Here is a 27,837-nt window from a genome sequence, read left to right on the forward strand (position 1 = left end):
CAGCTTCAAGGGTTGGGAAGGAGAAGCTTTAAAACTAAAAGGGGAAATTTCAATGGACATTTCTAGAAGAAAAACTGTCCCAGCCCTCCCACCCAAATAAAAATCCAAATGTCACTTAATTTTACTACCCAAGAAGAGGCCACGAGGAAAGCAGCAGGCAAAACTCTGGCAATTTCACTACGGATCATGTCAGAGACAAAGGAACATTCAAAACAGTCATCAGTACGGTCGGCTGCGCTGATCATTTCTGTAGTCGTTTCTAGGAATGAAAAATAAAGAGCCAGACTAAATTCTAATTTTCTACCAAGGGAGCATTAGACACTTCTTCAGGGTGCTGGTGATTGGCATCCGCCAGACAATGCATTTCTGTAAGGATGAGGCCATGTTTAATGTATTTCTATCCTCCTAGAAGGTGCTTCATAAATATCTGACTAATTTATCAGCTTTAAGACTCATAAAGTTTCCAGAAGAAGCTCTGCTATCACTAAGTCAAAATTTTTCCACCTAGAATAAGGACTCCAAACCACTGAGGTATTTCAGGAGGTCAGAGACTGTGCCAATTTCAGTGGAATGGGCAAGCAAGCACTTTCATGTATAAATTCTGGATCTGCCACTTATTAACTATGTGACTGGGAAAAAGTTACTGAACACCTCTGAGTCTGTAAGATGGGAAGTATATCTACCTCATGGGATTGACAAAAGGACTAGAACTAAAGTATATAGAGACACTTTAACATTATTTGTCACATAGTAAGAAGTGTTCAATACATTCTAGACTATTAACAACAGCTAACAATTACACAGTATTTACTACGGGCCAGCAAATGTTACAGCAATCCAATACAACTCTACAAAGGAGGTATTATTGCTATTATTAGCTTCATCTTACAGATGAGAAAGGGTTAAGTAACTTGCCTAACTAAGGTCACAGAGCTAGTAAATTGTGCAGCCAGGGCTGAACCCAGGCTGTCAGTCTCTTGATGCCATGCTTTTAACCATACCTAAATACACAAATTCTCACTATCCTATACTGCCTCTTTTAACCATATGCTATACAAATTCTCACTATCCTATACTGCCTCTGGCATACAGATGTTTTGTTTAATAAATGAAGCTGTTTTACACTGCTGGTTCTTCAACCTTTTCTGCCTCTACACCATCCATGTGCACAACACACTGCCACCAGTAGTACCGTGAGTGATTTTCCTCTGGCAAAGGTATTACCAGAATCTCCAGAGACACCAGTAGGGTAGCACATGTGTGGTTTGATAAAGAACCCCTACGAAAGGTGGGTTCTCCACTGACTTAAGATTAAGACTGCCTGACTTAAATACAGTTTAAAGTTAGTATGATTCCATCTCAATTATCTTCCGCTTTAGGGCAGAATAATACACACATAGACACGTATGTCCAAATACAAGTATTTACGAATAAGAATTTCCAAAACAAATTTTAGAAACTGCTAAGCAGGGAAATAAATGGATCTTCTCTAAGAGGGTTTGCCAATGAGAAATTCAAGTTCCAAAAAGTCAGACAATGAGAAACAAACGTGACCAACAGGTTCAGACTCTAAAATCTAAGAGCAGTGAGATTAAAAAGTTACCAAGTAATACTCACCTTCCTCCCATTTTGCCTCCATAGCCACCTCGGTCTCCACCATAGCCCCCTCCTCGGTCTCCTCCGTAGCCACCACCACTTCTGTCTCCTCCGTAGCCTCCACTTCGATCTCCACCGTAGCCACCACCACGGTCTCCTCCGTAGCCCCCCCCACTTCGGTCTCCTCCATAGCCTCCTCGGTCTCCACCATAACCACCTCCTCGGTCACCACCATAGCCGCCGCCTCGATCTCCGCCATAGCCACCTCGATCTCCGCCATAACCGCCTCCTCGATCTCCGCCATAACCGCCTCCTCGGTCTCCACCATAACCGCCTCCTCGGTCTCCGCCATAGCCGCCTCCTCGGTCCCCGCCATAGCCGCCTCCTCGGTCCCCACCATAGCCACCCCCACTTCTGTCTCCACCGTAGCCACCCCCACTTCTATCTCCTCCGTAGCCACCGCCGCCACTTCTGTCTCCACCATATCCGGCCCCACTTCTGTCTCCACCGTAGCCACCTCGGTCTCCGCCTCTGCCCCCACGACCTCTGTAGCCCCTCTCTCCACCATAGCCTCTCCCCCGGAAATCTGCAAGGCAGAAATGCAAACCAATTAGACAAACAGAATAATGTAAGCCTTCTTCATGTAGTCAGAAAACTAGCACCATGTTAAAAAAAAAAAAAAAATTTTTTTCTTTTTTTTAAGCACCATGTAGATGCCGTTAAATGGTGGACCGACCTCCTCCTGAGGGACGAGAGTCCTCTGGTCTGGGCTCATTGCACTGATTGCAGGAATTCCTTCGAGCAAAGTTCATATTTCCACATGACCTGAGAAAGCAGACAGACAAAATTCTCTTAGAGTTTCCACAAGATTCAGAACCCCATCTTGCACACCTCCAACCTAATCCCAACCCTACTCCCATCAAAGTAAATGGGATACTTACGGATTAGGACAAACCCAGTCCCCACTTTTGGGGTCTCCACCTCTCCCCTGAAAGCCTCCACGACCTCTATATCCTCCACGGCCTGGGGGAAGGGAGGGGAGAATGCAAGGGAAAAATCAGCAGCAGATACTAACAAAGCAGAGCAAACGCACCACATGAAAGAAGGGCAAGTGCCCAGCAATAATTGGGAAGCCTCCAAAAAACTAACTCTATGGCAGAACTTTGTAATTCTTTGATCTGAGGCTTATTTACTAAATGTAGGAAATTTGGGAACAGACCACAGACCCACATTACAGTGCAAACAGTGCACTAACGAACATCAAAATTTATTCTCTATAATACCTACTTAGTTTGAGAATACGTGATAAAGGTTAAATGAGAAGATACATCCCAAATTTGAGGAACTGGAACCAATATAAATAAATAAGCTAGCAGTAACTACATTACAGAGTTTACAAGCTAGTCAGGTTAACCCTGTAAGTAGGTTATCATTTAAACAATTGCCTCCTGATTTCCAGGTGAACACACTGCTATACAGTTTTCCAAAGGGATTTCTGGAACCTTCTCTGACTACTTTCTTACATACCAAATCTCCTATTCAGTACCTACCCTCATCTTAAGATAAAAGAAAAAAGACCTAGGGAGAAAAAGGGGTAGCAGTTGGGAAAGAACATGAACTCAAATTCAAACCCTTTTTACAGTATCCAGGCCTATCAGTAATGACTATCTTACCTCGTCGCCCACCTCCACTTCCACCTCCTCTCATGAATTCAGGTCTTCTGGTGGCAAAGGACACTTTAATGATGTTGCCGTGGAATTCTTTTCCTAAGAAAAAAGAAAATGGTTTTGCAGAAATGCTGGCTGAAGTTTCTAGTCCACACCTCCAGCTCCCAATACAAACACAACCATCTTGGTCATTTTCAGTTTCAGAGAAATAAGGCACGCTGACATGTATCCTCACAGAAACACAAATATACTAATGCTCCAAAGTCAAGGTAACAGTGCAAATGCATGACACAATCTATTCGATAGAGCAGATCAGCTACTGGGAAAGTATCACTTCTTTCTAGACTTAGGAAAAAAAACACATATCCAACATTTTTACATAAAAAAGGCCAGGCGCAGAACAATGTGTACTATGCTATTTATGTTTCTGAACGGTAGCATGTGTGCACTTGCGCATGTGTATACCTACATATGCATGCACATGCCATTCCCCACTGTGCTTATCTCTAAGGAGGGGAAGAGATCACTGGAGGTCAAAAGTAGAAAGGAAACTCATTTTTTATTATATACCCTTGGTACCACTTTAATTTCTTTTACCATGTGCAAGTGGTATCTTAAAAAATATGTATATATACACATAAATACATGCACACACACATATATTCTGGCCTTAAGAAAAGGAATTAACTGTTTCACTTTAATATGAACAAGAGAAATGATGTATAAGGAAAAGATGCCCAAGGATTCATAAAATAGTTATAAATCCAGGAGCCTGAGCTTCTGACCAAAGCCCTAATGATAGTGGCTGGCAACTTCCTGTGATACAGATGGTATGAATAAGCACTTTGACATAGGAAGCAACTCTCGGATCAGTATTCTAAAAACTGTGGTAAAAGCTGGTAATATCTGAACTAGGGGCCCTGGTGGCACAGTGGTTAATAACTGGCTGCAAATTAAAAGGCTGGCAGTTCAAATCCACCATCCATTCCTTGGAAACCCTATGAGGCAGTTCTACTCTCCTATGAGGTCTCTATGAATTGGAATCAACTGAAAGGTAATGGGTATTTTAATATCTGAACTACGAAGTTAAGTTTAAGAGGCTCATCTGCCCTATGCGCAAAAGCTACAAAAATTTTTTAACATTCCATGAGCAAAAAAAATTGCTTTATGATTCACAGAACCTACGAAAGAAACCGAAAACTCAGGCAGAATGGACTTAGTTTTCAAGAGCAAGGTGATGGGGGTCTAGTCTTAGTGCAAAAACGTAAAGAAAGTGGAGGTAAGGACAAACAGGGCATCGCTACCTCATCTATGAAGAAGAACTGCAACTATGTTCTGGGGGACACGTGTGCGATAATCTTGTATATGAAAGGGACTGTAAGTGTCTGTCGATTCATCACAGTTGAGAACCTTAGAGACAGTGGGGCGAGATAGCCTGAGTTTGAATCCTGACTCTGCTACTTACTCTATGACCTTGGAAATTACTTAACTTCTCTATACCTCAGTTTCATCATTTGTAAAATGTGGGTAATAATAGGGCATATGTCTCATAGCGTTTCCGAGAAGAATAAGCTAAGTAATGCACGTAACGCTCTTATAACCATGTCTAGCCTGTAAACCACAACAAATAGGCAGTAAATGTTATTATTAAATTAAGGTACAATAAAAATGATGAGTTTGTAATAACATGGGGAAATGTCTATGTTAAAACGATAAATGAAAAACGCATGAGACAAAACCGCATTTGGAATATAAACTATTTTAAAAATACATTTTAAAACGCTGGAAGGGAAGTTAATAAAATATTACAAGTGGCTATCTCTGAGTAAAGGACTATGGGTGCTTTACTCCTTTCTTCTACTTTCCTGTATTTTCAATGAGAAAATAAGACTGTCTCTTCTAAGAATGCACTAACTTTATATTTGAAAAAAAAAAAATCTAGATCTTAAAATATAGAGTCAACCAGGCAAATCCTCTACACCTATGCTAAGATGGCCTCAAGCACAAGGCATGATATAAGGAAATATTCTAGGCAAACAAGGGTAGAGCTTATTTCTAACGATACATACAAACTCTGACCTGCATACTTAATAGAACAGCTGCAAAAATAAACATGAATATAACCACTGCATTCCAGCACATACTTTGACTTCAACATTAGAAAACTTTGTCCAAATTGTATGTTGAAAACTATACGATGAGGCATACCATCAAACCAGTCAATGGCTGCCTTAGCTGAAGGGGGGTCATCAAATGACACTGTCGCCTCCCCTTTTGGCTTCCCCGTGTCCTTGTCTGTGTAAAGATTTATCATTGGTTTTCCAGTCTTCTTGTTTGTCTGAGGAAAAAACAAGTTGGTGTCAGACAGCATCTTAAAAATAAGTAAACATGTACCATTTAGATAATGTGAACTAGAAAATACTCTGCACCTAATATAAAGTTATCTACAGGCACTGGACAAAGGAAACTCTCCAAGCTACATTAAACGAAAAACCAAGCTATAAAAATGATACATGGTAGGCTGTTTTCTACATATAATTTCTTTAAACCCACAAAAAATAAATATGGATAATGCTTCATGTAAATATGTACCTTGTAAAACACAGAAAAAGGTCAGGAAGGATGCTTACTAAGTAAGTCAACAGGTTACCACTAAGGAGTAGACTGGAATTTGGCTGGGATGGGAATGGGAGACATGGGAGAATTTTTACCTTATAGAATTGTATTAACTTTTTATATATTTCCTGTGTGACTGGATTTAAAAAAAAAAAAAATTTAACTCCCCAAGAAGGAGAAAAAATGAATATGCAGACACCAAAACAAGGACAACTGATTTTGACAACTGCTACAACCTACTTAACACTGCTCTAAGTGATGCTTTCTAGAGAAGAGGTAAGAAATATATGCACGAAACAGTGCACAAGACCCTTGAGTGAACAATTAACAACTATGAAATAAAGCATTATATACTGCACTAATATGTAGCATAGATATTTGAATACCAAAAGAAGTTCTCAATAACAAAGTGAGTTTACATATATTGATTAGCATTTCAGAATCTACAAAAGGCTCACAACCTCATTTGCTTCTCCCAATTTTAGGAGGCAGGCAGGGACTGTATTTAGAGCAGGGCTTCAAACCAGTTCATTCCAGTTGGAACTCCTGCTGATAATTTGCATTCCGCCCCCCTCCCCACACACTGAATCAGAATCTACATTTTGAGAACCACTACTCTACTCTACTACTGGGTTCTCAGAACTAGTCCCTAACCAGCACATCAGCATCACTGGGGAACTTGTTAGAAATGCAAATTCTCAGCAGGGGTTCCAAAGCCTGACTTAGAGCCTGGGATTGAAAACTGAAGCTCCAGAAGGGTAAACCCCGAGGAAGGAAGAAAGGTAAACACAAGCAAGGAAGATATTTGTTAGCAAATTCAACAAAGGCCTACAGACATGGGTAAGCATCTGCATCAAGCAATTTTAAGAGACAACTCTTACTGGAATACAAGCTTATTATGTAATCTACACGTTTTAACCAGAATATGTTGGTAATTATGAGCTTTTCAACATTAAGTCATACTTCTTACTCACCTTGATAATTCCTATTTGCTTAAAGAACTCCCCCACTTGATCAGTAGACACACCCTCCCCAAGTCCTTGCACAAAGATTGTGTTGTTATCTGAATTATCAGATTCTGAATCTAAAGGGGGAAAAAGTTATGGTTAATTTTACATGTTCCTTGGTTTAACTACATCCTGTTCAGTAATCAAGAACAATGGTTTATACTCTGATATTCAACTGTTCCTATACCAAAAGGAATAGATGAGACCAACAATAAGAACCTTATACAGACATGCAAAGTGGTCAAAATAGTTATTTGGTAGGAGATCTTACAGCTAAACTTCAGGTAAATTGGATCAAGTCTACCACTATGTGAAATACATAGACCAATTTAAGGAAAATTTTACAAATCTCACTCTTCAGATTCAGATACAGGACTAAGGCTCATAAGGAGATGAGGAGAGTTAGTATAAGTGAGCATTCCCTTCTCTGAAGAGCTTTAAATCCTTATGGCTAATCAGTACCTTTAAAGCTCTCTGTAAGAAAATTTCCCAAATCTAAAACTTTGGACTTTCAAGCAAGCCAAGCAGAATTGCTGGTCTCATTCATTGCAATAAGCTTTGTATATACCAGAGGGTAGAAGCGCCTTGTACACACACCTTACCTTACACACGCACACTTTTGGATTAGTACAACAAAGTAAGAAAGATGTACAAAAATTCAGTCCAAGGCATAATTCAGAAATTGCCATCCATATAGAATACTTTGGCATCTTAATAAAAACTAAAGTTCTGATTCCAATATTTATTAAAATTCCTTGGCTCAAGTAGATTTTTAATCTCTAAACCATAATAACTTTCAAAAGGCTCCATGAGTAAATCTGGAGCCTTGAATTTCATTTAAAAATAAAAAGCCACATGAAATCAATGACCTCTGCCCAGAATAAGACCATTCTCTCATGTATAAACTCAGGTTTCTTAAACCCACTAAGGAGACTACCAATCCAATTTAACACTTTCTTAAGCACGACTTTTCTACTTCTAATTCCCTGATGATACCAATTTTCTCATTAAAATCTGATTTGTAGTAATTAAATGATTAATGCTATTAAGCAACAAAAATTCAAGTGTTTCTTCAAAAAAGAAAAAAACGTGGGAAAGCACAAAGAGCAATTTTCCCCAGCAAGCTATTCGATCAATTCCCCTAAATTTTTATTTCTGGTGTTTCTTTAGAATGAAGCTTCCTAGTTCAGGCAGCACTGTCAAATTAATTCTTCCTCCTGTGCTAGCCCCTCCAAACAGACACACTCTTCCATTCAAAAAACACAACCAAAACTAACATTCTCTTAAATGCAAAGTCACAAACTACCATAAGCCTTACCAGCATCTGGTCTGGGTCCATAATCCCTGTGACCTATGGAAAAGAAAAGGAAAACAAAAAAGCTATTTAAAGGAGCTCATTTAAAAACATAAGAAATAGAGTAATAATAACCAAGGCATGAAAAGTCAATACTTCCAAAATCCTTGAAGGTCAACCATCACAGATTTACAAAATAAATATATAAATTAATTTTTATTAAAAGTTTAAGAAATAAGATGAATGTCAACATTTCTTTAAACTTGTCCCAGACAGCACCCGCCATTTCGGCATTATGCTAGCATCACTTTTGTTAAGTTCTGGTTTGTGAAGGCTGATTGGAAAACCCTAATAATTTATGAACACCATGTCAGCTACCTTCTTTATACAAAAACATTTTGTCAAAATCCAGTGAAGGTCTCATTGGTCACCACAGACTCTTTCATGCAAATTCACGGTACAGAAACCCATTGGACTGTTTAAGAGATCAACTTTGCCTTTTTAATGTTTACTTTGATATATATATATGTGTATATATATATAATTTGTTTTAAGCACACAACACACACCAGCCTCAACAGAGTAAGAGAGGGCTTAGACTGCGTCTGCGGGATATTGGTGGCTCTTAGATTTATATAGCATTTCCACTGAAACATTTTGGGATACTCAGCACTTACCACCAAAATTTTTGAAGCCACCGCGGTCACCACCACTGCAGAGGAAAAATTGAAGAAATGATTTCTTCCTTAAGTCTCTAATGTGCTGAGCCCTGGGCTCAATCTACACTTAACTGTCACAAGTAGAGAGCCTAGGGAAACAGTAGCACCTCTAACTTTCCAGTAAGTTCCATTCATAGACTTCAAAATGTTGTTTCCATCTAAGTGTGCTCCCAGTGGGATCTACCTCCACAAGGGTACTTTTCAAGCTTACTACATAATATAGCTAATACACTCTTATTTTAAAATCTTCCCAACCCCAAGCCAAAGGGATACTGTTCAAACCGTAACTTAAAACTGGAGGCACAGCATAAAGAATGCTAAACCAGAGCAAATATTCTCTCCAAGGGGATATTTTTAAAATATGAGAAAAAGGAACAAGACTAGAAGAACAATACCAAGGTAAGATTTTCATAGCAGAACGGAAGAGGTAAAAACTTGAGTACTATGTTCTATTGTGATATCAAATAGTGGGTTTTATGAGATGAAGAAAAAAAGTGAGGTACAAATATGTACAAAAGCAAACCTGAATGAAAGCAGTCCTAAAATTTCAAATCATTCAGAAATCTGATAAAATGAGAACTAAAAGGAAGTGTAACTTTAAATTGCCCTCCTACTCCATACTCACTATAATATACATTTCTTCCCATTAGAGCTATTAATCATGCTGCCAAATGCTCTGCACACTGATTAGCAGAACACATTAGAGAATGCAACATACTCCAGTATCACCACTGCCCGCAACAAGACCATGACTTGATCTGGCAAACTACCATCGTCATATAATCAACAGTGCTCATGCACACAAGCTTTATGTAAAAATCTAAGAAGGTTTCTTTTATCAAGAAACTCTTTAAATAGCCATCCACTAAAAGCTTGTTTCTCTTGACTGGATTATATAATCCTCCAAGATTCAAACCACGAGCTGACAAGAGAACAAAAAACACCAGAAGCTTTCAGATGGCGGTATCTAATCTCCTGCTATAAGCCGAGAAACTAAGACCTCTGCTTTCGCCATCACCCTACCGTCTGGATGGCTATTCTGAGCCATTCTGAGAAAAACCACTCTAAGTGAGAAACTGTTCTCTCTTTATAATAAATCTATTCTACTACTTTGATGCCAAAATTTTTTTCCCTTGCAATAAGCTTCAACCTTGCTATTCTGATTTCTAGAAAAGCAGGAGAATAAAGCTACTTCAAGGCTATGCAGACAATGTGAAACACATTCACATACAGCTTCATACATGCAGAGCTTCCTACTAAGTCTTCCTATTAAGATCCCTCTTTTATAACTACTCAAGTCCTATACTTCTAAAAAAAAAAAAAATGACATGCTTAACTGATTACAAAAGAAAAGCAACAGGGTTCTTGAAAGTGAACTGCTGAAGTCTTGTTAATAGAAACCAAGATACCTCAGATTTCTTAAAATATGATCATTAAAGCTCCAAAGAATAGTAAGAGAGAAAAGAACTAGTAAAAATATTAAGTCCATGATCCTATGTTAGGAGGTTAAAGTGCCCAGAACAGACTTTTTAAAAAAGAAATTGAGGTCACTGTTTTCACAAGTGCTAGAAGAGATACCCCTTAATTACTCTGCTGTCATCTTAATGTGGTACCAAATTGTTAACCTGGCCACAGGGAGGAAAAATAATGAAACTTCACACATAAGCTAGGACTGTAATTTTCCTTTTGGCCAGGAATATAACTTTGAACAAGAAAAAAAAGGGCATACTCCTGCAGAAAGAATATAAAAACAATTAACATTTGAATAGGTTTATAATTTCTTATTCCTCCACATAATGACATTTTAACTCAAACCATCTTTACTGAGCACTTCCTTCAGAAACAAAGCAGCTGAAGATGAAAACACAATGGCCATAAACATGGAAACAACACAGCGCACTGAGAAAAGTGCCGGTCTTCAAACCAAGAGACTCATCATATAGTCTTCACTGCTAACTAATCATGAATATTTGGACAAGTTGGTAATTCTCCATGGGCTTCAGTTTCCTCCCTTACAAAATTAAGGTCTACATCCTCCTTTACAAAAAATTAAGGCTATTCAAAGGGTGGTCAAAGAAACAGCGGCATGAACACAGCCTGGGGAGCATCTCAGAAATACTGGATCTCATGCTCCACCCCAGACCTACTGAATCAGAATCTGCATTTAACACGATCCCCAAGTAATTTACATGCACATTAAAGTCTGAGAAGCACTGGTCTAAATGATCTCTAATTCTATGTGAAGCTTTCTTTTGAGTTCAAATGTTTCGATCATTTTCTTTTTTCTTATTAAGTAAACCACAAGCAGTACTTACTATTAAAAAGTAACAGCAGATAGGACTATAGTTAAGAATCTTTCAAACTTCATAGTCAAGTTACAAGTCCCTTTTCTACATCTGAGTACCTCATTAGGAAATTAAAACACAAAAGGTACTTGAACATCTGAGTCAAGATGTTGCCACCAACAAATTTGTTTTCATTCCCATAAAGACAAGCAAACATATACACAGAAAGAAGCCCTGAAGCAAAGACATTTTAAGGTGAAGTAGTAAAAGGTATTTAACAGAGACAAAATATAAGCATGTTCAACTTTACGGCTGAGAGCCTCCTGCATAAAAAAACCAGCTGTATACTTGACTCAACCATGCCAAGATGGTTCTCCAAGTTCAAAACCACAAAGATCAGCCTACCCTATGATAGACTTATGAGACTAGTATTACATATTTAAAGAAGACGGATTCTTTACCAGAATCTCTATACCCAACTTTAATTTGTTTTTTTTTTAATTTAAACTTAAACGTATCATGGAAACCCTGATGACGTAGTGGTTAAGTGCTACAGCTGTTAACCAAGAGGTCGGCATTTCAAATCTACCAGGCGCTCCTTGGAAAATCTGTGGGGCAGCTCTACTCTGTCCTACAGGGTTGCTATGAGTCAGAATCGACTCGATGGCAGTGGGTTTGGTTTTTGGTTTTAAATGTATCTATTTAAGGCTTAAAACTGCCAAGAAATAAAAGGACAACACAGGAATCTTTATTCATGGAAAATTCATTATCTAGAAAAAAAGGGTTACATAAAAATTTTAAGACATTAGTTTTTAATAAATCCAGATCACAATCTTTGGGGTGTGAGGAAAAGACCAATATTAATTCCAAAGGTAAATGACTCACTGGATTTAAATATCATTCCCAACAGTAGCTCTATTCACGTTTTCTTTCTTCCCATATATGCGTGGTAAAATGGCTTTCTGGATTCAACATTTACCAAAATTTCAGAAAGCCAAAATTCCATCATTCTAGAACTGCACTGTCCAATACAGTGTCCACTAGCCACATCTGAAATGTGGCTAGGCTGCACTAAGATGTGCTATAAATTTAAGATACAAAATGGATTTCAAAGTCTTAGGGAAAAAAAAACAAGAATGTAATAGCTCATTAATTATTTTTTATACTGATTACATGTTGAAATGGTATCTTAGATATATGCTGGCTTAAATAAAATATATTATTAAAATTAATTTCACCTGTTTAATTTTTAGGTTTTTTTTTTAAATGCAGCTACTAGAAAATTTTAAATCACACACAGCTTACATTGTATGTCTACCGGACAGCACTATTCCAGGCTACCACCACGACACACGTATACTTTAAAGGGAGCTAATCATTCTTGTCAGATGGTGAAGACACTCGAAATGCAAAATAACTTTTTTTAGGCTTGAGATATTAGCATGAACCTACACAACTACTTAGCCTGACACATACAAATAATGAAAAACAGTATCCATGATGCTCTGGCAGACAAGTTTGCAATGCATTAATCCCAATGTTGAATTTAAAAACACTGGGAGAATTTCTGAACAAACTTTTAATCCACTAAGATTTCAATGATCAATTTTAGACAACCATCCTTTTTCCTGCAACTGTTTTTTTCAAAGAAAAAGATTTCCTGCAGTCCCTATAGTTTTCACACATTTCTCTTTCACATGTGGAAAGCTGACGGCTTCCTTCTGATCTTAATTTGTCCTCCCGTCAAGCTCTCAAACAATCTAAGAGTAAGAATGTCCCATCCTGCAACATGGACCTCACCCTCATCCATAAACTACGCCCTCTTCTTCTTTAAATATAAATCCAACTAATCAGATACTGATGAAACAGCCCCCCAAAGGATGACTATTTTCAACCTTGCTATTTTTAAGTAAGATGATTAGAAACACAAATGGAAGTGTTGATGAAGACTAATGAGAAATGTTTGGGTATTTTTGGTACCTAAATGCAAAACCAAGTATCCAAAAGAAAAAAAAAAAATCCTAAAACTGGATATCTGAATTTAAGTTCAAAACTCTTTACCCTAATTATTTATTAACAAAGCACATCTTGAGCAAGATGTGACACATAAAAATTTTGCAAACTTTAAATTTCGAGGTCCATAAATGAAGCTTTATTGGAACATAACCATGTTTGTTTATTCATTTACAATTGTCAGTGTCTGCTTTGGCACTTTAAGGGCAAAGTTGAGTAGTTGCAACAAAAACTGTATGGCTTGAAAAGCCTAAAATATTTACTATTTATCCTTTTACCCTAAAACTTTGCTGACCCCTGATACAGGGAGTAATCACCTAATTATCAATTCACACAGATTTCTAAAAAAGGCCTTGCACAAACACCCCATTCACTGGCTGCAGATCTCCCACCACCACCAAAATCCTATTCAACCAGATCAGCATTTTGACCTAATATATAGGACTTCTGCTCAAGATTTTGTTTAAAAGCGTTCTAAGGCTAAATAGAAAGGTTTGAAAATAAAAAACTTTATTCATGAATCACTATCTGGGCCACAAATTATACTCAAACATATTGCCCAGGAGGTTATAAAAGTACTGAGAAATTGGACCTTTGGGTTGGTTAAGGTATGGACCTTCCCTCCTTTATCAGGGAGATCATTCAAGGTCCTTTCAGCCTTCTGGCCCTAAGATGAGTCATCTCTCACAGATGAAATTTTTGAAGACTTCCCTACCCTTTTTCATCCCTTTCTCCCTTAAAGGTGGGATTCTACCATCCTCTGCAGACAGTGACATAGTTTAATGGATAATGTATTAGAATGTAACTTCCTTATAAAGAAAATTAAACCTACAATGTACTATCAAATGTATACCATTCCAAGGTGGCCAGTTATCTAAAATCTAATAATAGAAAAATTTAAAAATCGGTTACCTAGTTTGGGGTTCTGTGTGAGGTAGGAGGGAAGCTATAGGGTAAGCACCATGTCACTTTACATTGCTCACTTCATTCATATCCATATGAGGGCAGACTGCTCTCTTTGATAATGAAGAGGCATACAATATCTTTGTTTTACCTTAGTAAGCTGACTTTAGCTATCAGTCAAGACTTTTAATGTCTAAGTATTATAAAATGTATTAAATATGTTTAGACTTTAGTTGTTCCACAATATCAAAGCACTGTACACTAAACAGAGAAATGTAAGTTAGTGAAATCAAATTCCTAGTTCACTTGAAAAAGCAACAGTGCTATATGTAACTGGCTTTATTTCTCAGGTCACCTCAGGAGACAGACAGTCCCTAAAGAGCAAATGAATGAACTGGTACGAGTATATCATTAAGTATCAGTTAATGGGCCACTGACAATTTCAGTTTTCAAGGAGCATAAAGCTTGCAAATTTGCAATCTGCAAAACTCATGTTGGGATTATAAATGTCAACTACTTTTTCATTTTTGTTTTTAGAGTCAAAGTGCTAAGTTTACAGAAATACTTAAAAATGATTGTTAAACCAATTTTCACAACTTACGTTGTAAGTAAATACCAAAACCTGAAAATACTAGCAATGAAAAAAAAAAACCTGAATCAAAGTCATTCTTTTCTTCAACCACTTAATCTAAATGAAATACACAATGGTATGTGATGCTGCACTAAATTATTTCGGTAATTATTTACTTAAAGAGGAGGGCAAAATAGTTCACTTACATTAGGCCTTTCATTTCCCAATCCCACCTTTACACTCTGCTATTGCCTCCTACACACTTTCCCTTCCCAAGGGGATTGAAGACTAAGGAATACCCTATCCTCCAATCTAGAGTTCACTTACCTGTTACTTTTTACATACAAAACACTTGGATTTTCCCGAGTCAACTTTTAAAGGAGTTTAGATTCTAGCTTTGGCAGAAAGACACAGTCAAGTGGTTTAACCACAACCATAGTGGGAGACTTTTCTCCACTGGTGTTTAAGATCCACCACATAAATTAAATGTTAACATAGCCTATTCTAAGGTAATTTATATACCATCTTACAACTGAAAATAATTTTGAATCTCTGTCTTCTTCTCCACAACATAATCTTTTTTAAGCCTAACTAAATTAGATGCTGCAATCAAACCAACTAAGTACCAAATTAAAAAAAAAAAAAAGAAATGTAGGCATTTACACCTAAATACTTACCTTGATCCTGTCATAGGACCTCTTCCATCCTTGTCATATCCCCCACGCCCTCTACCTCCTCCCTGTGACCCGCCATAGCCTCTATTATCTTCTCCATACCTACTCATATCACGACGGTCATCTACAAAAAAGGAAAACAACAAATACATACGTAAGTAAATAACCACTGTCATTTCTGACAAAGGCTTCATGTAACAAACTTAAATGGCTCTTTAAGTCACATGTTATGTACTTCGGAAAATGCCACACGTGCACAGAACTCAAACACAAATTATCATAAAACTACTTGAAATTACATGTTTTAAGAATTATGTAAAATTTCATCATATTCCATTCTGCTAACGTCAGGTTAGTAAGATGATGATGTGCAATAGTTTGAATTAAAGTATACCCATACCCTTAGGTATAAGAACTCTGGTAAATCAGATAAAAAGCACACCCCTAACCTTAAAACTTATTACTTTCTTCATCTCAAAACATTTGAATGTAAGCCAAACATGCACAGGGAATAGTTGGATTTTCAAGCTGAGAGGAGATATTCAGCGAATGAGTTCAACTTTTACCATTTACTTATTTATCCAGTCAATTATTCAACAAATATTTATTGAGCACTTAATATGAACTAAGCCCTATGCTAGGCATTGAAGGTACAACAATGAATAAAACAAGACCCTTGTCCTTGAAGTATAAAGAGATTACTAAATATAAGTGGTATATACAAGGTGCAATGGGAAAACAAGAGGGAAGAATGACCCGCCCTCCTTAGATTAGGTTAGAGAAAGCTAATATGGGGTCATAATCTTTCCAAATCAAGCATACCACCACCAACAAAAGGAAATGGTAGCAGCAGCACTGTCAAATAATCACTGTTCATTGAGACAAAGTAAATTCAGGTAGCCTGCCACCAAAAAGTCATGTGACCATCTGGGAGTCTCCATGAAATTCAAAAATAGAAATCTAGTAAATTAGTTTTGATGGCCATGAGAAAGGAAAATATTCAAGGTCACCTCAAATGTTCACGAACAGTTGAAATCCTCTATGAGCCTTTTAATCCAAAACTCAATATAAAGGTTAATTCTATGAGGGAAAAAAAGAAAACAGAAGTGGGTATACCTTACCTTGTGCGTGGTGGCTGTAATTTTCCCTTTGAGAATGATAGGACTGCTGGTTTTGATTATAAGAATCATGCTGCTGATCATAATTTGAATGCTCGTCATATGAGCCTTGATGTTGATCATAGCCTGACTGTGGGTCATATGACTCTTGCTGACCATAGTCTGACTGATCGTATGAAGGTGCTCTTCCACCTTGGCTAAACAGAAATCAAGAACTTAAGAGATTTTACAGGAGGATTACGTTTAACATAGCGAGCCAAGTGAGACTGATATGAGGCCTCACCAGCTAAACCTCTGCCACATTACATACTATTTTCCCATGATAATTATTTAGCTCTTTTACTAACAAAGTCTGCTTTTAGCCAATGGAATGTCTATCAAATGATGATTTCAATATTAATGAAGAGGTGCCATGTTATGAGAAAAATCACATGCACCTTTAAAAATTAGAGTGATGCACTAAATCACTACAGTTGTCGCTATCTCCTTGAATTAAAAAAAAAAAAAAAAAGGTTAAAAATGCCTAAGTACAACAGTATGTCTAATTCTTAAACATGCCACGATAAGCACAGAGTTACACTGAAAAGGTCTACATATGCTAATTTTTAACAGTGTCACCTCTTAAAATATTTTTGGAACTATTCTTTTAAAATTTTCTTTAGAACCTAGAGTACAGATCTACCTTAGAATTTACAATATATACATCTTTTAAAATACCTTCAAACAGTAAATTTTAGAAAACAGTAATAAATCATTTATATTTAAGTCTGTTAAGAAGAAGGAACTTGCTTTGTGATTCTTTTTTTAAGTGTAAAAAGAAATATATCAAGTAATGAGATTGCCTTCTTATTAATTCATACAATTCCAAGAGAAATTCTAAGCATGTTCTGAGTAATATGACTAACTACATGGGAATGCTGAATGGCAACTTAATTGGAAATGAGTTCTAATCTGTTTACTTAAAAAAAGGGGGGGAACAAAAAAGATCTCGAAATTAAAAAAAAAAAAAAAGTTGCCATCAAGTCAATTCCAACTCATGGGGCCCCCATGTGCTCCATGGGCTGATTTTTCAGAAGTAGCTTATCAGGCCTTTCTTCCAAGGTGCCTTTGGATGGACCTTTTGATTAGCAGCCTAGCGAGTTAATCATTTGCACACGTAATTTAATCTTATTCACGTCTTATTCTGAAGCAAAGCAATTTAACAAAGATCAGTATGTTGCCCAAGCGCCTACTGAAAGCATAATCAACAACGGTCAGAACTCTAGCACTTCACTTTAAAATTGCTGTCAAACCCAACCTAACATTTCCCTTTGGCCTACATTTATATGTCATGCTTCCAGAAACACAACTTTATCAAAGAATCCTCTTTAAATTTAAAATTAACCTTCTCTCTACCTCTGTAAGGAAACCCTGGTGGCATAGTGGTTAAGTGCTACAGCTGCTAACCAAAGGGTCGGCAGTTCAAATTCGCCAGGCGCTCCTTGGAAACTCTATGGGGCAGTTCTACTCTGTCATAGTTCCGACCATGAGTCGGAATCGACTCAATGGCACTGGGTTTGGTTTTGGTTTTCCATCTCTGTAAAACAGGAATAAATTACTAACTACCTCATTGTGGTATCTGAGGGTCAATTAGGTTGGAGAATACAAAAGCATTTTATAAAATGTAAAGCACAATTTTAAAAAGTTATTATTATTAAAATCAGTAACAAGTACAGGCTCTTGAAATCTGAAAAAAATCTATAAACTTCTTAGTGAATATTTACTCAGCTATATTACCAAATAAAATGTATTTTAGGGGATCTGACATATACGGATGGGTTTCGGGTTTTTTTTTTTTTTTCCCTAAAAAAGTAATACATTCAAATAGTTCAAAAATAAAGTCTAGATAAAAAGGTAGATTTTGAAGAAGTCTCATTTTTTACAGGCAGGTTTTATTTAATCTTGGATATAAAGAACAGGTCCAAATTTTTCTAACGTTTAAGTCACGTGTTCATTTACAGCTAAGCAATAATTTTACAAAACACAAATTATAAGAATCGAATTATAATGCTGTGTCAATTTCCAGATTCCGCATACCACGAAACTGAGAAATCCATACACTATCAAAACCTTTTCTGAAAAAATTTTTTTCTGGAAACTAGGAGTTTGTTGGTGAAATCTGCTTCACACCAGAAGTGTTATTTCCACTGTTCAACACCATCTCAGTACTTTTACTGTTTCCTTACCCTCCTGATGAGTCCGTGTTTTGCTGTCCCTGGTTATTATAAGGTTGCTGGCCATAAGAGCTCTGCTTTTGATTCTCATAACCACCGTAAGACTGTGAATAACCTAAAGATTGAATGGGTATACCATTTAGTGAAGGTTCTGATTCTTAAATTTCTAAAACAGCAAATTTAACAAACCAGTCCAACCTGATTGGCTTTGTCCATAACTGGAGTAGCTGCCATAGTTCTGTCCATATGAGGAATCAGTCGATTGCCCATAGCCAGAATAGCTCTGAAATTTAGGTAGATACTCAAATTTCATCACCTACTTAAGATAAAAACAGCTATTTATGAAGAAGGTAGTTTATACTTCAACCTACTTGTGGTGTCTGTCCATAGCCTTGGCTGCTTTGATTTCCATAGGAAGAATAACTGTAAAGGAAACATGCAATAAATACTTGAAAGAAATGTGCCAGAATTAAAGTGTAAATGAAGACTTCTACCTTCATTTTCAACTTTCGACTCAAATACAACCTTCTTTTCTAGAAACTGTCAATTTGCATGTCTCGTAGAGTCTAAACTGAAAAAGGTGACTATTACAGACATAAATGAAGTCATTTCAAGACCTCCTGAATGCCAAACAAATACCAAAAGTTCTCCTTTCGCAATCTCCCAAAAATAAAACACTTGAGCTAGAAAATCCCAAGAGAATTATGCTTACATCATGGCAAGGCCCATAAAAATATCTAAAGCACAAAAATGATGACTTTTCAAGTTAGCACTTTAATCAATTTAAGTTCCAATTTTGACAGATTATTTCTATCATTTGCCTTAGTTACATCTGTCTTTAACTTCCTAGAAAAAGCAGTGTGACATTAAAAGTGTAGTTTAATGCCTCAGTAATTACAGGCATGTACATCTTTAGAGTATACTTATCATAGACGAAATTATATTGTATCCCCAGTGTTGCTGCAGAGTCTGGCACACAGGAGTTCAATTTGCATTTTCTTTAATTTTATAGCATGTAAGTTCTAGCAAATCAGAAGCAAACTTTCTGGATACATACTATGACTTTCTAATATCCAAAGAAAAATAAAACATTTATTTGAAAGGAAAAAAAAACCTATTATTTTAGTCATAGGGTACGAACAGAATTCCTTAACTTTTAAAAATATATTTCAATGAACACGTTTGATAGATGCCTACTATGAGATTAGCACTAGCCTGTGAGATTAAAAAATGAAATTTGTTTTCATGAAGCTTAAAAATCTTATGACAAAGGATATCTAAAATGCTATATTCTGAACATCTCCCACTGAGCTGCGAAACATTCACATTATTATTAAGCTGAAGACTGTATTTCTGGTAAGCAAGAGAAGCCTAGTGGATGTATGCATTCACAAAAACACAGACTTTTTATTGTGAGCAAGGTAAGAATTTTACCAAAGCTAAATGTTTCTGTTTATAGGGCTTTAAGAAAATCTGCTCAGAAAGAAACACACGAGCATATTATACACCATCAAAACATGAAAATTTTTTTAAAGAAATCTGCTACAGTTCAGCTGCTTAAATTCCTTTAATAATTATATTTCTTCTAAGAAATGTCATAAAGAAAACAATCTTTAATTACTTACAAGATTTATTTTAATCTCTAGGGAACATCTACATTTATTAATGCAAACAGCCTTAAAAAAAGAAAAAAAAAATTTTTTCAGTACCTGTTTATACAGGCCTACTTTCTTTCCCTCTGTTAAGAACTATCATCTCTTACAGCATCCAAATACCAAGCCCCAAGAGGGAAACATGACTAAATTCACTTTTTTCTCAGTTTCACCCTTCACGGTATCATTAAATATATGTATACTTTACCTTTGCTGCTCACCCCCAGACTGACCGTAACTTCCAGTATCTAAAACACATAAAAAGAATTTTTAATCTTATTTAAAATTATGCGTCCCTCAAAGGCTAACTTTAGCTCTTCTAGATGAAACAGGAAAATGTCACAAAAAAATGCAGAAAGAAAAGCCAAGAATCAAAACGAAAAAGTACAAAGAAAAACCTGTACAGATAGTATTTGCTTTTTACAGTAATTAAGTCTTTGAAAACTTTTATTCCTCAAATGTGTGCTAATGGTCATAAGAACCAAGTCAATAACCATTAAACAGTTAATGAAAATCCATTCTTTTAACAAAAATTCCAAAGCTCAAAATTATAAAGCTGTATTATCTTTGTATGTAAAAGCTATTTGTTAAAACTATTAGAACCTAAAGAGGGAAAGACATGAACGCTAACAAGTTATAAATATAAATCGCAGGATTATATTCACGTGCATATCTCCCTCACACCTCCACCCCCCGGCCCAGCTATTCTCTACTGGACTGCTTGCTTGTCAGCAGCAACAAAAGATCTCCAAAGACTTGGAAAAAGCAGCTTAGTTAGTTGTTTAATTTTACCAAGCTTTCAGGGACTCAGACAGTTGGCCTAGAAAGTAAGCAATACCTGCTCCTAGATTCTACTTTAGTAATAAAAACTACCAAGGAAGGCATAAATTGATATTAATATGCACCCCAAAATAAAGCTAATCTGAACTATGGTTTTCAACATTTCAAAATGTCAGTCACATCCATTTTTTAAAGATGCTCTATGCTTTCTTTAGGCTTTTACTCAGAGCCAAATGAATGGTCTAAGTTTGTGATGAATCAGTAATTTCATATCAAATACTCTTCCAATTGTAATAATTGACTGCCTTCTGAGTCTCAAACTTCTTAGCATTAGACCCAACCTCACCCAATTTGAAAAAAACACTGAACAGTTCTGAAAACCCACCAATTCATATAAAGCTACAATGAGAACATTGCCATTGGCTGCGTAAGTACATGACATCACATTTGCCACTTTTCTGCAGTATAGTAAAAATCTCCAATCATGCTGACTGAGACCTTTTTTTAAATCCTTAACTGTGAGAGTATTAAAAGAAATTCTTACACAAATTACTACTTCTATGAATGTGGAGGAATGCACAAAACAAAACCCACTGCCGTCAAGTCGATTTCGACTCATAGCAACCCTATAGGACAACTACCCCACTGAGTTTCCAAGGAGCACCTGGCAGATCTGAACTGCCGACCCTTTGGTTAGCAGCTGTAGCACTTAACCACTATGCATAAGGCTACCTGAAATGAAAAAGAAAAAACTGCATCACTGCCATATCCATAATAAAATGACTGCTGAATTGTAGCTAACAACCAAATGTGAAAAGGATGCTGAATCTAACTGGACCACAGATTAGTTGCATCCATCAAATGAAAAAATACGAGAGATTCACCCAAATCAGAGACTGAAAACAGTTGAGGGGGGCGGGGATCTGTGTAAGAATAAAACTTAAGTACCCAGTGGATATATAAGCTTTGGCATGGATACGGACTTTCTCAATGGCAGAACTGCCTCTAAGAAAATCTCAGCTTATTTCCCTTTAGCTCAGGTGTAACTAAACTAGAAGCACCTGGGTCATCTGACCCTACCTCAACTCTGATAGGTACTAGGGTTCTTAACCCTTAACCCAAGAAGCCCTGGTGGCGTAATGGCTAAGAACTCTGCTGCTAACTGAAGGGTCCGAGGTTCGAACCCACCCAGCAGCTTCACAGGAGAAAAAAACCTGGCAATCTGCTCCTGCAGATCTTCAGCCTAAGATACCCTACCAGGCAGTTCTACTGTTTTAAAGGGTCACTTTGAATTGGAATTGACTGACAGCACACAACCACCTTAACCCAGCCCTCCTGAATTGTAAATTTGACTCATTTAGCTTGCCAACTTTAAAACTTGGGAAGATACAAAAATAACCATACTGACAAGTCTGAACCTTAGTATACTTTTATCAAACAGATGTTTTATATTCATCAGAGAAAACCAGTTTGTACCTGTTATTTAAGGCATTTCAAATAATTGTTCATTTATGAGAGCACCTGACACTCGAGCGCTGTGACTGGACCATTACTTCTAAGTGCTTTAAATTTCCAAATGTGTAGGGTTTTCTTTTTGTTTTTAGTTTCTATCTCATTGCTGGCAAAAAATGTATTTTCTATATTATTCTTTGGTTATCTGTCAGGATTTGCTGGGTTTTTTAACTCCCCCTGGGTAAACATTTACAGCAAAACCTGTGAAAGCCGGAGGCTGTGTAAGGCAGAAACCCGTCAGAGAGGGAAAACACAAACATTGCCCACTAAAAAGGTGGAAAACTTTCGAGATCTGAAAAAACAAGGCAGTCCCATCAAGTTCCGGCTCTCACAGGTTTCACTGTACTTTTAAAAATGTCTCCTACGTACTTGGAAAGAATTGTTTTGACTGTTGAGTACATTTTGTCAAATGTATAAAGGTCAAAGGAGTGTTTAAAATCTCTTTTGACTATGGATTTGTTAATTTCTTATCTTTTTGCTTTCTATATTTTTAGGCTATGCTGTCAAGTACATATAAGTACAGACTTTTTGTATCTTCCTGGTGAATTTTAACATTACCTGAAGGCTATCACTAAAAATGCTCAAACTTTGACTGGTAACATAACTTGAAAACAATCTTCCTTTCAGTTGATTATCTGCCTGGTTAATCTTTTTCTATCTCTTTACTTTCAATATTTCTTGTTCTTATGTTTTAGTTATGTCACTTATAAACAGCATTAGAGATCACTTTTTCCTAATATGAAAACCTCTGCCTTTTAACTGATGTTTTAGTACTTTTACATTCCCTATTATTTCTATCTTCTTATGTTGGACTTTCTGCTTCCTGTGGGTTTTTCCTTTTTAAAGCTTCTCCTCCTTTCTGCTGGACTTTCTTTACTCCCTTTTCTTCCTTTCTACTGTTTTGAAAGTTATACATTCAATTTCTGTCCCTTTAATTAGTCACCACTCATGATTATGTTCAATTTTTAATATGTGTTTTTTGACAAAGTTCAAAATTATCTTTCACCTAAAAAAAAAGGCCCTAATAATTCACTGGCACAGTGGTTAAGCGTTCAGCTGCTAACCAAAAGATCGGTAGTTCGAATCCACCAGCCGCTCCTTGGCAATCCTATGGGGCAGTTCTATCCTGCCCTACAGGGTCGCTGAGTTGGAATCAACTCGACAGCAATGGCTTTTTTTTTTTCCTTCTGTTTTAGTAACCCAATATCAATCACATCTTTTATCTATTAATTTGATTCTACCTCTTTTTTAATCTCTAAATTTAATCATTTTTATCTTCATTGTTCTACGCAGTCAATACTTGCTTTTTATTTACCATGTTTTCTTCCTCTAGGTTGTTTCTGCTTCCATCCCTCCCTTTTGGATTTAATTTCCGTTATTAGTTCTTTCAGTTAAGGCCTGAGCAGTATTCTTAGCCTTTTGTATCACATATCTAGGTAAAAAATTCCTGATCAATGGTTATTTTCGCTCTAGACTCTTAGGACTATTTGTTTTCTGGCTTGAGAAGTGTACTGTCAGTCTTACTGTTGATCCCTTTATCCTTCTTGTGTATTTGTTAATGGAGTTCACAATCCACAGTTTCGTAACAATGTGTCTAGGTATGAGTTTATTTTTATTGAGACTCATGCTTGACTCAAAAGATTCGTTTTTTAATAATTCCGGAAAATTCTCAACCACCTTACTGATTTCCCCCCACCTTCTCCTTTTGGAACTCATTACATGACAGGACTTTCCAACCTATTTCCCATGTTTCTTAATCTTTCTGAACTGACTTTTGGGTAAACAGATCACACGTAACTTTGCCTTCACTAACTTCTGCTAGGTCTGTCTGCTATTCAATTATCCACTTTTTCCATTTCTACAAGTTATTACTGGTTCTTTTTCAAATCCATGTGGTCTTCTTTTGTAACATCTTGGTCTTAAGGTTTAAACTGATAATTTAATACTCTCTTTTAGATTATTAGCACTTCTAATCCTATTTGTCACTTTAATTTGGTAAATTGTTTCCTAGAGATCTGCAATTACTTACCGTGTCCTAGGTTGTGAGGATTTCCTCAGAAAAGGTTTTTCATCTGTTTCTGCCCAGAACCAATTTTTAGGTTAATTTCTTGGCTTTAAGGTTTCCTGGCCCACATAAGTAGCCTAAACGCACACCCAAATTGTATGAGGTATAGGTTCCAGGTTACAAATTCTCAGCAAAGACTTTTTTTCACTCAGACCCCAAGCTTCCTTATAACTTCTCATGCTGGTACCGAACCCGGTGCCGTCGAGTCGATTCCAACTCACAGCAACCCTACAGGACAGAGTAGAACTTTCCCAGAGTTTCCAAGGAGTGCCTGGCGGATTCGAATCGCCGACCCTTTGGTTAGCAGCTGTAGCACTTAACCACTAAGCCACCAGGGCTTCATGCTGGTAGGAAGGTTTTTTCTAGTTCATTCTTTTACTGAAGGTACAGTACTTCAAACATTCAGGCTTTATACAAGGATCTCAGTTTCCATTACCAGGCTCTAATGGTCTTAAGGCTTCATCTTCTGTCCGTACACAGTGGGAATTAAAATCCATGTCTCTGAATGATGATGCCTACCCCCTCCTTCCAGGTCAGCCACCAAGTTAGCTCTATACTTACCATGCTGCTTCCTACTTTTATTTCTGGCATCTGAGGCTTTCCCTTCCCTTTTTCTAAGTCCTTGCATTTTTAAATGTTTGGCAACGGAGGATTTTTTCACCTATCTTGGTCTTCCATATTACCAGAATGAAAAGTATCTTGACTTTGTGGCTTTTAAATGTGTAATTGATATTATTAGACTTGTGATTTTAATCTGAAAGATGTTAGATAATTCACATTTGTAAACAGTATTTAACTGTCTGAAAGTCTGATTTACAATATTTACAATTTTGATTATGTACTGACTACTTAAATAAGTTTTATAAGTCTACCCCCCAGGCATTTGGAGTGTTTGAGTCAACTTGATAGGTTAAATTTATAAGTGTAGTTTGGAATGTTTAAAGGACTTAACTAAGCTTGTTAATGGCATTAGTTAAGAGGAGTTTACTGTTAAATTTATTAATGCACTTGAACATTCATCAAAGAACAAAAGCATTATACAAAATCAGAAATATTATTTTTACACACATATTGCAAAATGCATAAAGACTATAACAAGATTAAGTAAAACACAGACTCTAGCTTTAATGAACTGAATGTTAATTTAGAAACAAGAAACTATTAAGTAGTTCTTTTCACACATGAAAGTCAATCTCAATATTAAAAAAAAAACCAAAGTACAAAATGACAAATATCTGGTGTGGCAATTTGAAGACCAGTACCAATGGGTAAGCAAGTTCACAAATGATATACTGGAAAGCCTGAATTTTACAACTGGTAAACCCTAAAAATTAATTTGCCATTTAAATAAAAACTACAATGTTTTATTTTAAATAAAAAAAGTTTTATTTTAGATAAAACATTGCTTTATACCAATACAGTAGTTGTTAAAACTCAAGTCAGCCAGAAGTTTTTAATGACCACTGTATCCACTGAAACTTGGTAAATCTCTTCATGAAGGCAGGTTTTTTGTTTTTTAACCATGGATAGGTTCCACATCCTCCCAAGTACGTACTTCTGTGAGCTTTACCAAGCTTCATTTCAAACGATGCACCTGTTGTGCTGTACCACTGTCTACTCTGGAGTAAGAAATTATTTCTTGTAGGAGCAAGGAGTAAACAGATACTGAAAGGAGCAAGTGGTAAATTCAGTGCAGCTACTGCCTCTGACACCAGGTAGATGGGTCCCCAAAAGGGAGCAATATTCTGTTTCTATAAATCAGTGTTAACCCAAAAAAGTATCAATCACGTATATCATTGTCCTCTTCCATCATCTTTGTTCATCTGAACTCTTCTCAGCCTGCTGCTTCCTTTTTGTCACACATGTCCATCCTTATGCAAGACTGAGTTGCAACTTTTTTTTTTTTTTTTAATATTAACAGGTTTGCCTTTTAAATGAAAAACACAACAGACTCTGCCAGCAGACGTATTTTCACCCCAACTATACGGTTTCTGGAAAACGTTCTGCTTTTCCACTTGAAAAAGTGACATCTAACTCTCATGATGGTTTTTACCAAGTGGGTACCTAAGTTTTTGCAGCCTGTGATGTGATGTAGCCCAACAATAGAGGCCCTTGTGTGAACAGCTAGGGCTGCTAAATGAAGAGGACATCCAGGTTCCAGACTTTACATTCTCTTAGCACTACTCCCTCCCTTTTTCTCTTACACAACGGGTGGCCCCTGCCAATTTAACTGCCTCGTGGGAGAAAGACTGCCTTTCCTTTGGTAAATTTTAAGGCAAATGCCACATGCACCTGCAGAAGTCTATCAATAACAAAAAAAGGGCTCACTTTCATGCTCTTGCAGGAGGCAATCCGGAGAGGGGAGGGGAAATGGCGGTAGGGAGTGTGTGTAAAAAGGAAGCTGAATTATATGCAAACACCCCCAACTCGAACCCAGGCGGCTACTGCAAGGGGAGTAAGTACGATCTCGTACAAAGCAAACTCCTTTGAAAGGGCCCCCAGAGCGTCAAGGCCCCCACCTGATGAATGGGTGAATCAGGAAGGCCCAGCTCCACTTCACGGATGGGGAAACAGAGGTACGAGACGACGAGACGACTGGCCCGAGGCCTCGCTGAAAGATCGGAGGCGGAGCAGAGAACCAGAAGCACCGATTCTCTCAGGCTGATGCTCTCATCACAGCACCCCCCGCCCCCACGATGGCGTAGATGGCCTCCGCCCCCCGACTCACACACACCCTCCCCCGGGAGCGGCTCGTCTCCTCAGGTTCCAAGGACAGGCCCAAGATACTGATCTGCAGACCGAAAGCCGTGATTTGCAGACCGAGAGCGTTGGGATCGCGCGTCCCTCCAGTCCAACATGGCGGCGGCCACGGCCGCCCCCCCACCCCAAGCCTCCCTCAGGGCCGGGGGCTTTCCCTTGGGGCCCTCTGGTGGGCGGGAAGACGGCCCAACCCAGCCAGGCCCCTTCTGGCCGCTGCTGCTGCTCACTGTAGGAGTCACCTACCCGACATGACTAACGGCCGCGGCGCGGAGCCCCCAAAGCCCGCGGAGAACAAGGAATACCAAAGCCAGGCGGCGCGGCGGCCGGAGCTGTACTGAGGGCGGCGCGGCGGGCGAGCTCGACTGCGGGGCCTCGACAGCCAATCAGAGGGC

The 27,837-nt window shown here is 37.5% G+C and overlaps 1 protein-coding gene across 2 annotated transcripts; it reads right to left on the bottom strand.

Moving 5' to 3' along the window:
* Positions 1 to 112: 112 nt before the first annotated feature.
* On the bottom strand, positions 113 to 27,805 carry TAF15 (TATA-box binding protein associated factor 15). 2 transcript variants are annotated; one of them, XM_064271395.1, is made up of 16 exons: positions 27,689 to 27,805; positions 20,537 to 20,576; positions 19,048 to 19,099; positions 18,875 to 18,959; positions 18,689 to 18,791; positions 16,467 to 16,660; positions 15,448 to 15,469; positions 8,858 to 8,892; positions 8,205 to 8,237; positions 6,854 to 6,963; positions 5,472 to 5,601; positions 3,270 to 3,362; positions 2,538 to 2,619; positions 2,333 to 2,421; positions 1,618 to 2,182; positions 113 to 259 (listed from the first exon to the last, which is right to left on the bottom strand). In XM_064271395.1, the coding sequence occupies exons 1-16, from the start codon at positions 27,693 to 27,695 to the stop codon at positions 220 to 222; spliced, it is 1,680 nt and encodes a 559-aa protein (XP_064127465.1). In that variant the 5' UTR covers positions 27,696 to 27,805; the 3' UTR covers positions 113 to 219. The 2 variants fall into 2 exon arrangements, with proteins under 2 accessions (XP_064127465.1, XP_064127464.1); XM_064271394.1 differs by having other exon boundaries at positions 15,349 to 15,469.
* Positions 27,806 to 27,837: the final 32 nt, after the last annotated feature.

Source organism: Loxodonta africana, chromosome 18, assembly GCF_030014295.1.
Source record: "Loxodonta africana isolate mLoxAfr1 chromosome 18, mLoxAfr1.hap2, whole genome shotgun sequence".
Lineage (NCBI taxonomy): Eukaryota > Metazoa > Chordata > Mammalia > Proboscidea > Elephantidae > Loxodonta > Loxodonta africana.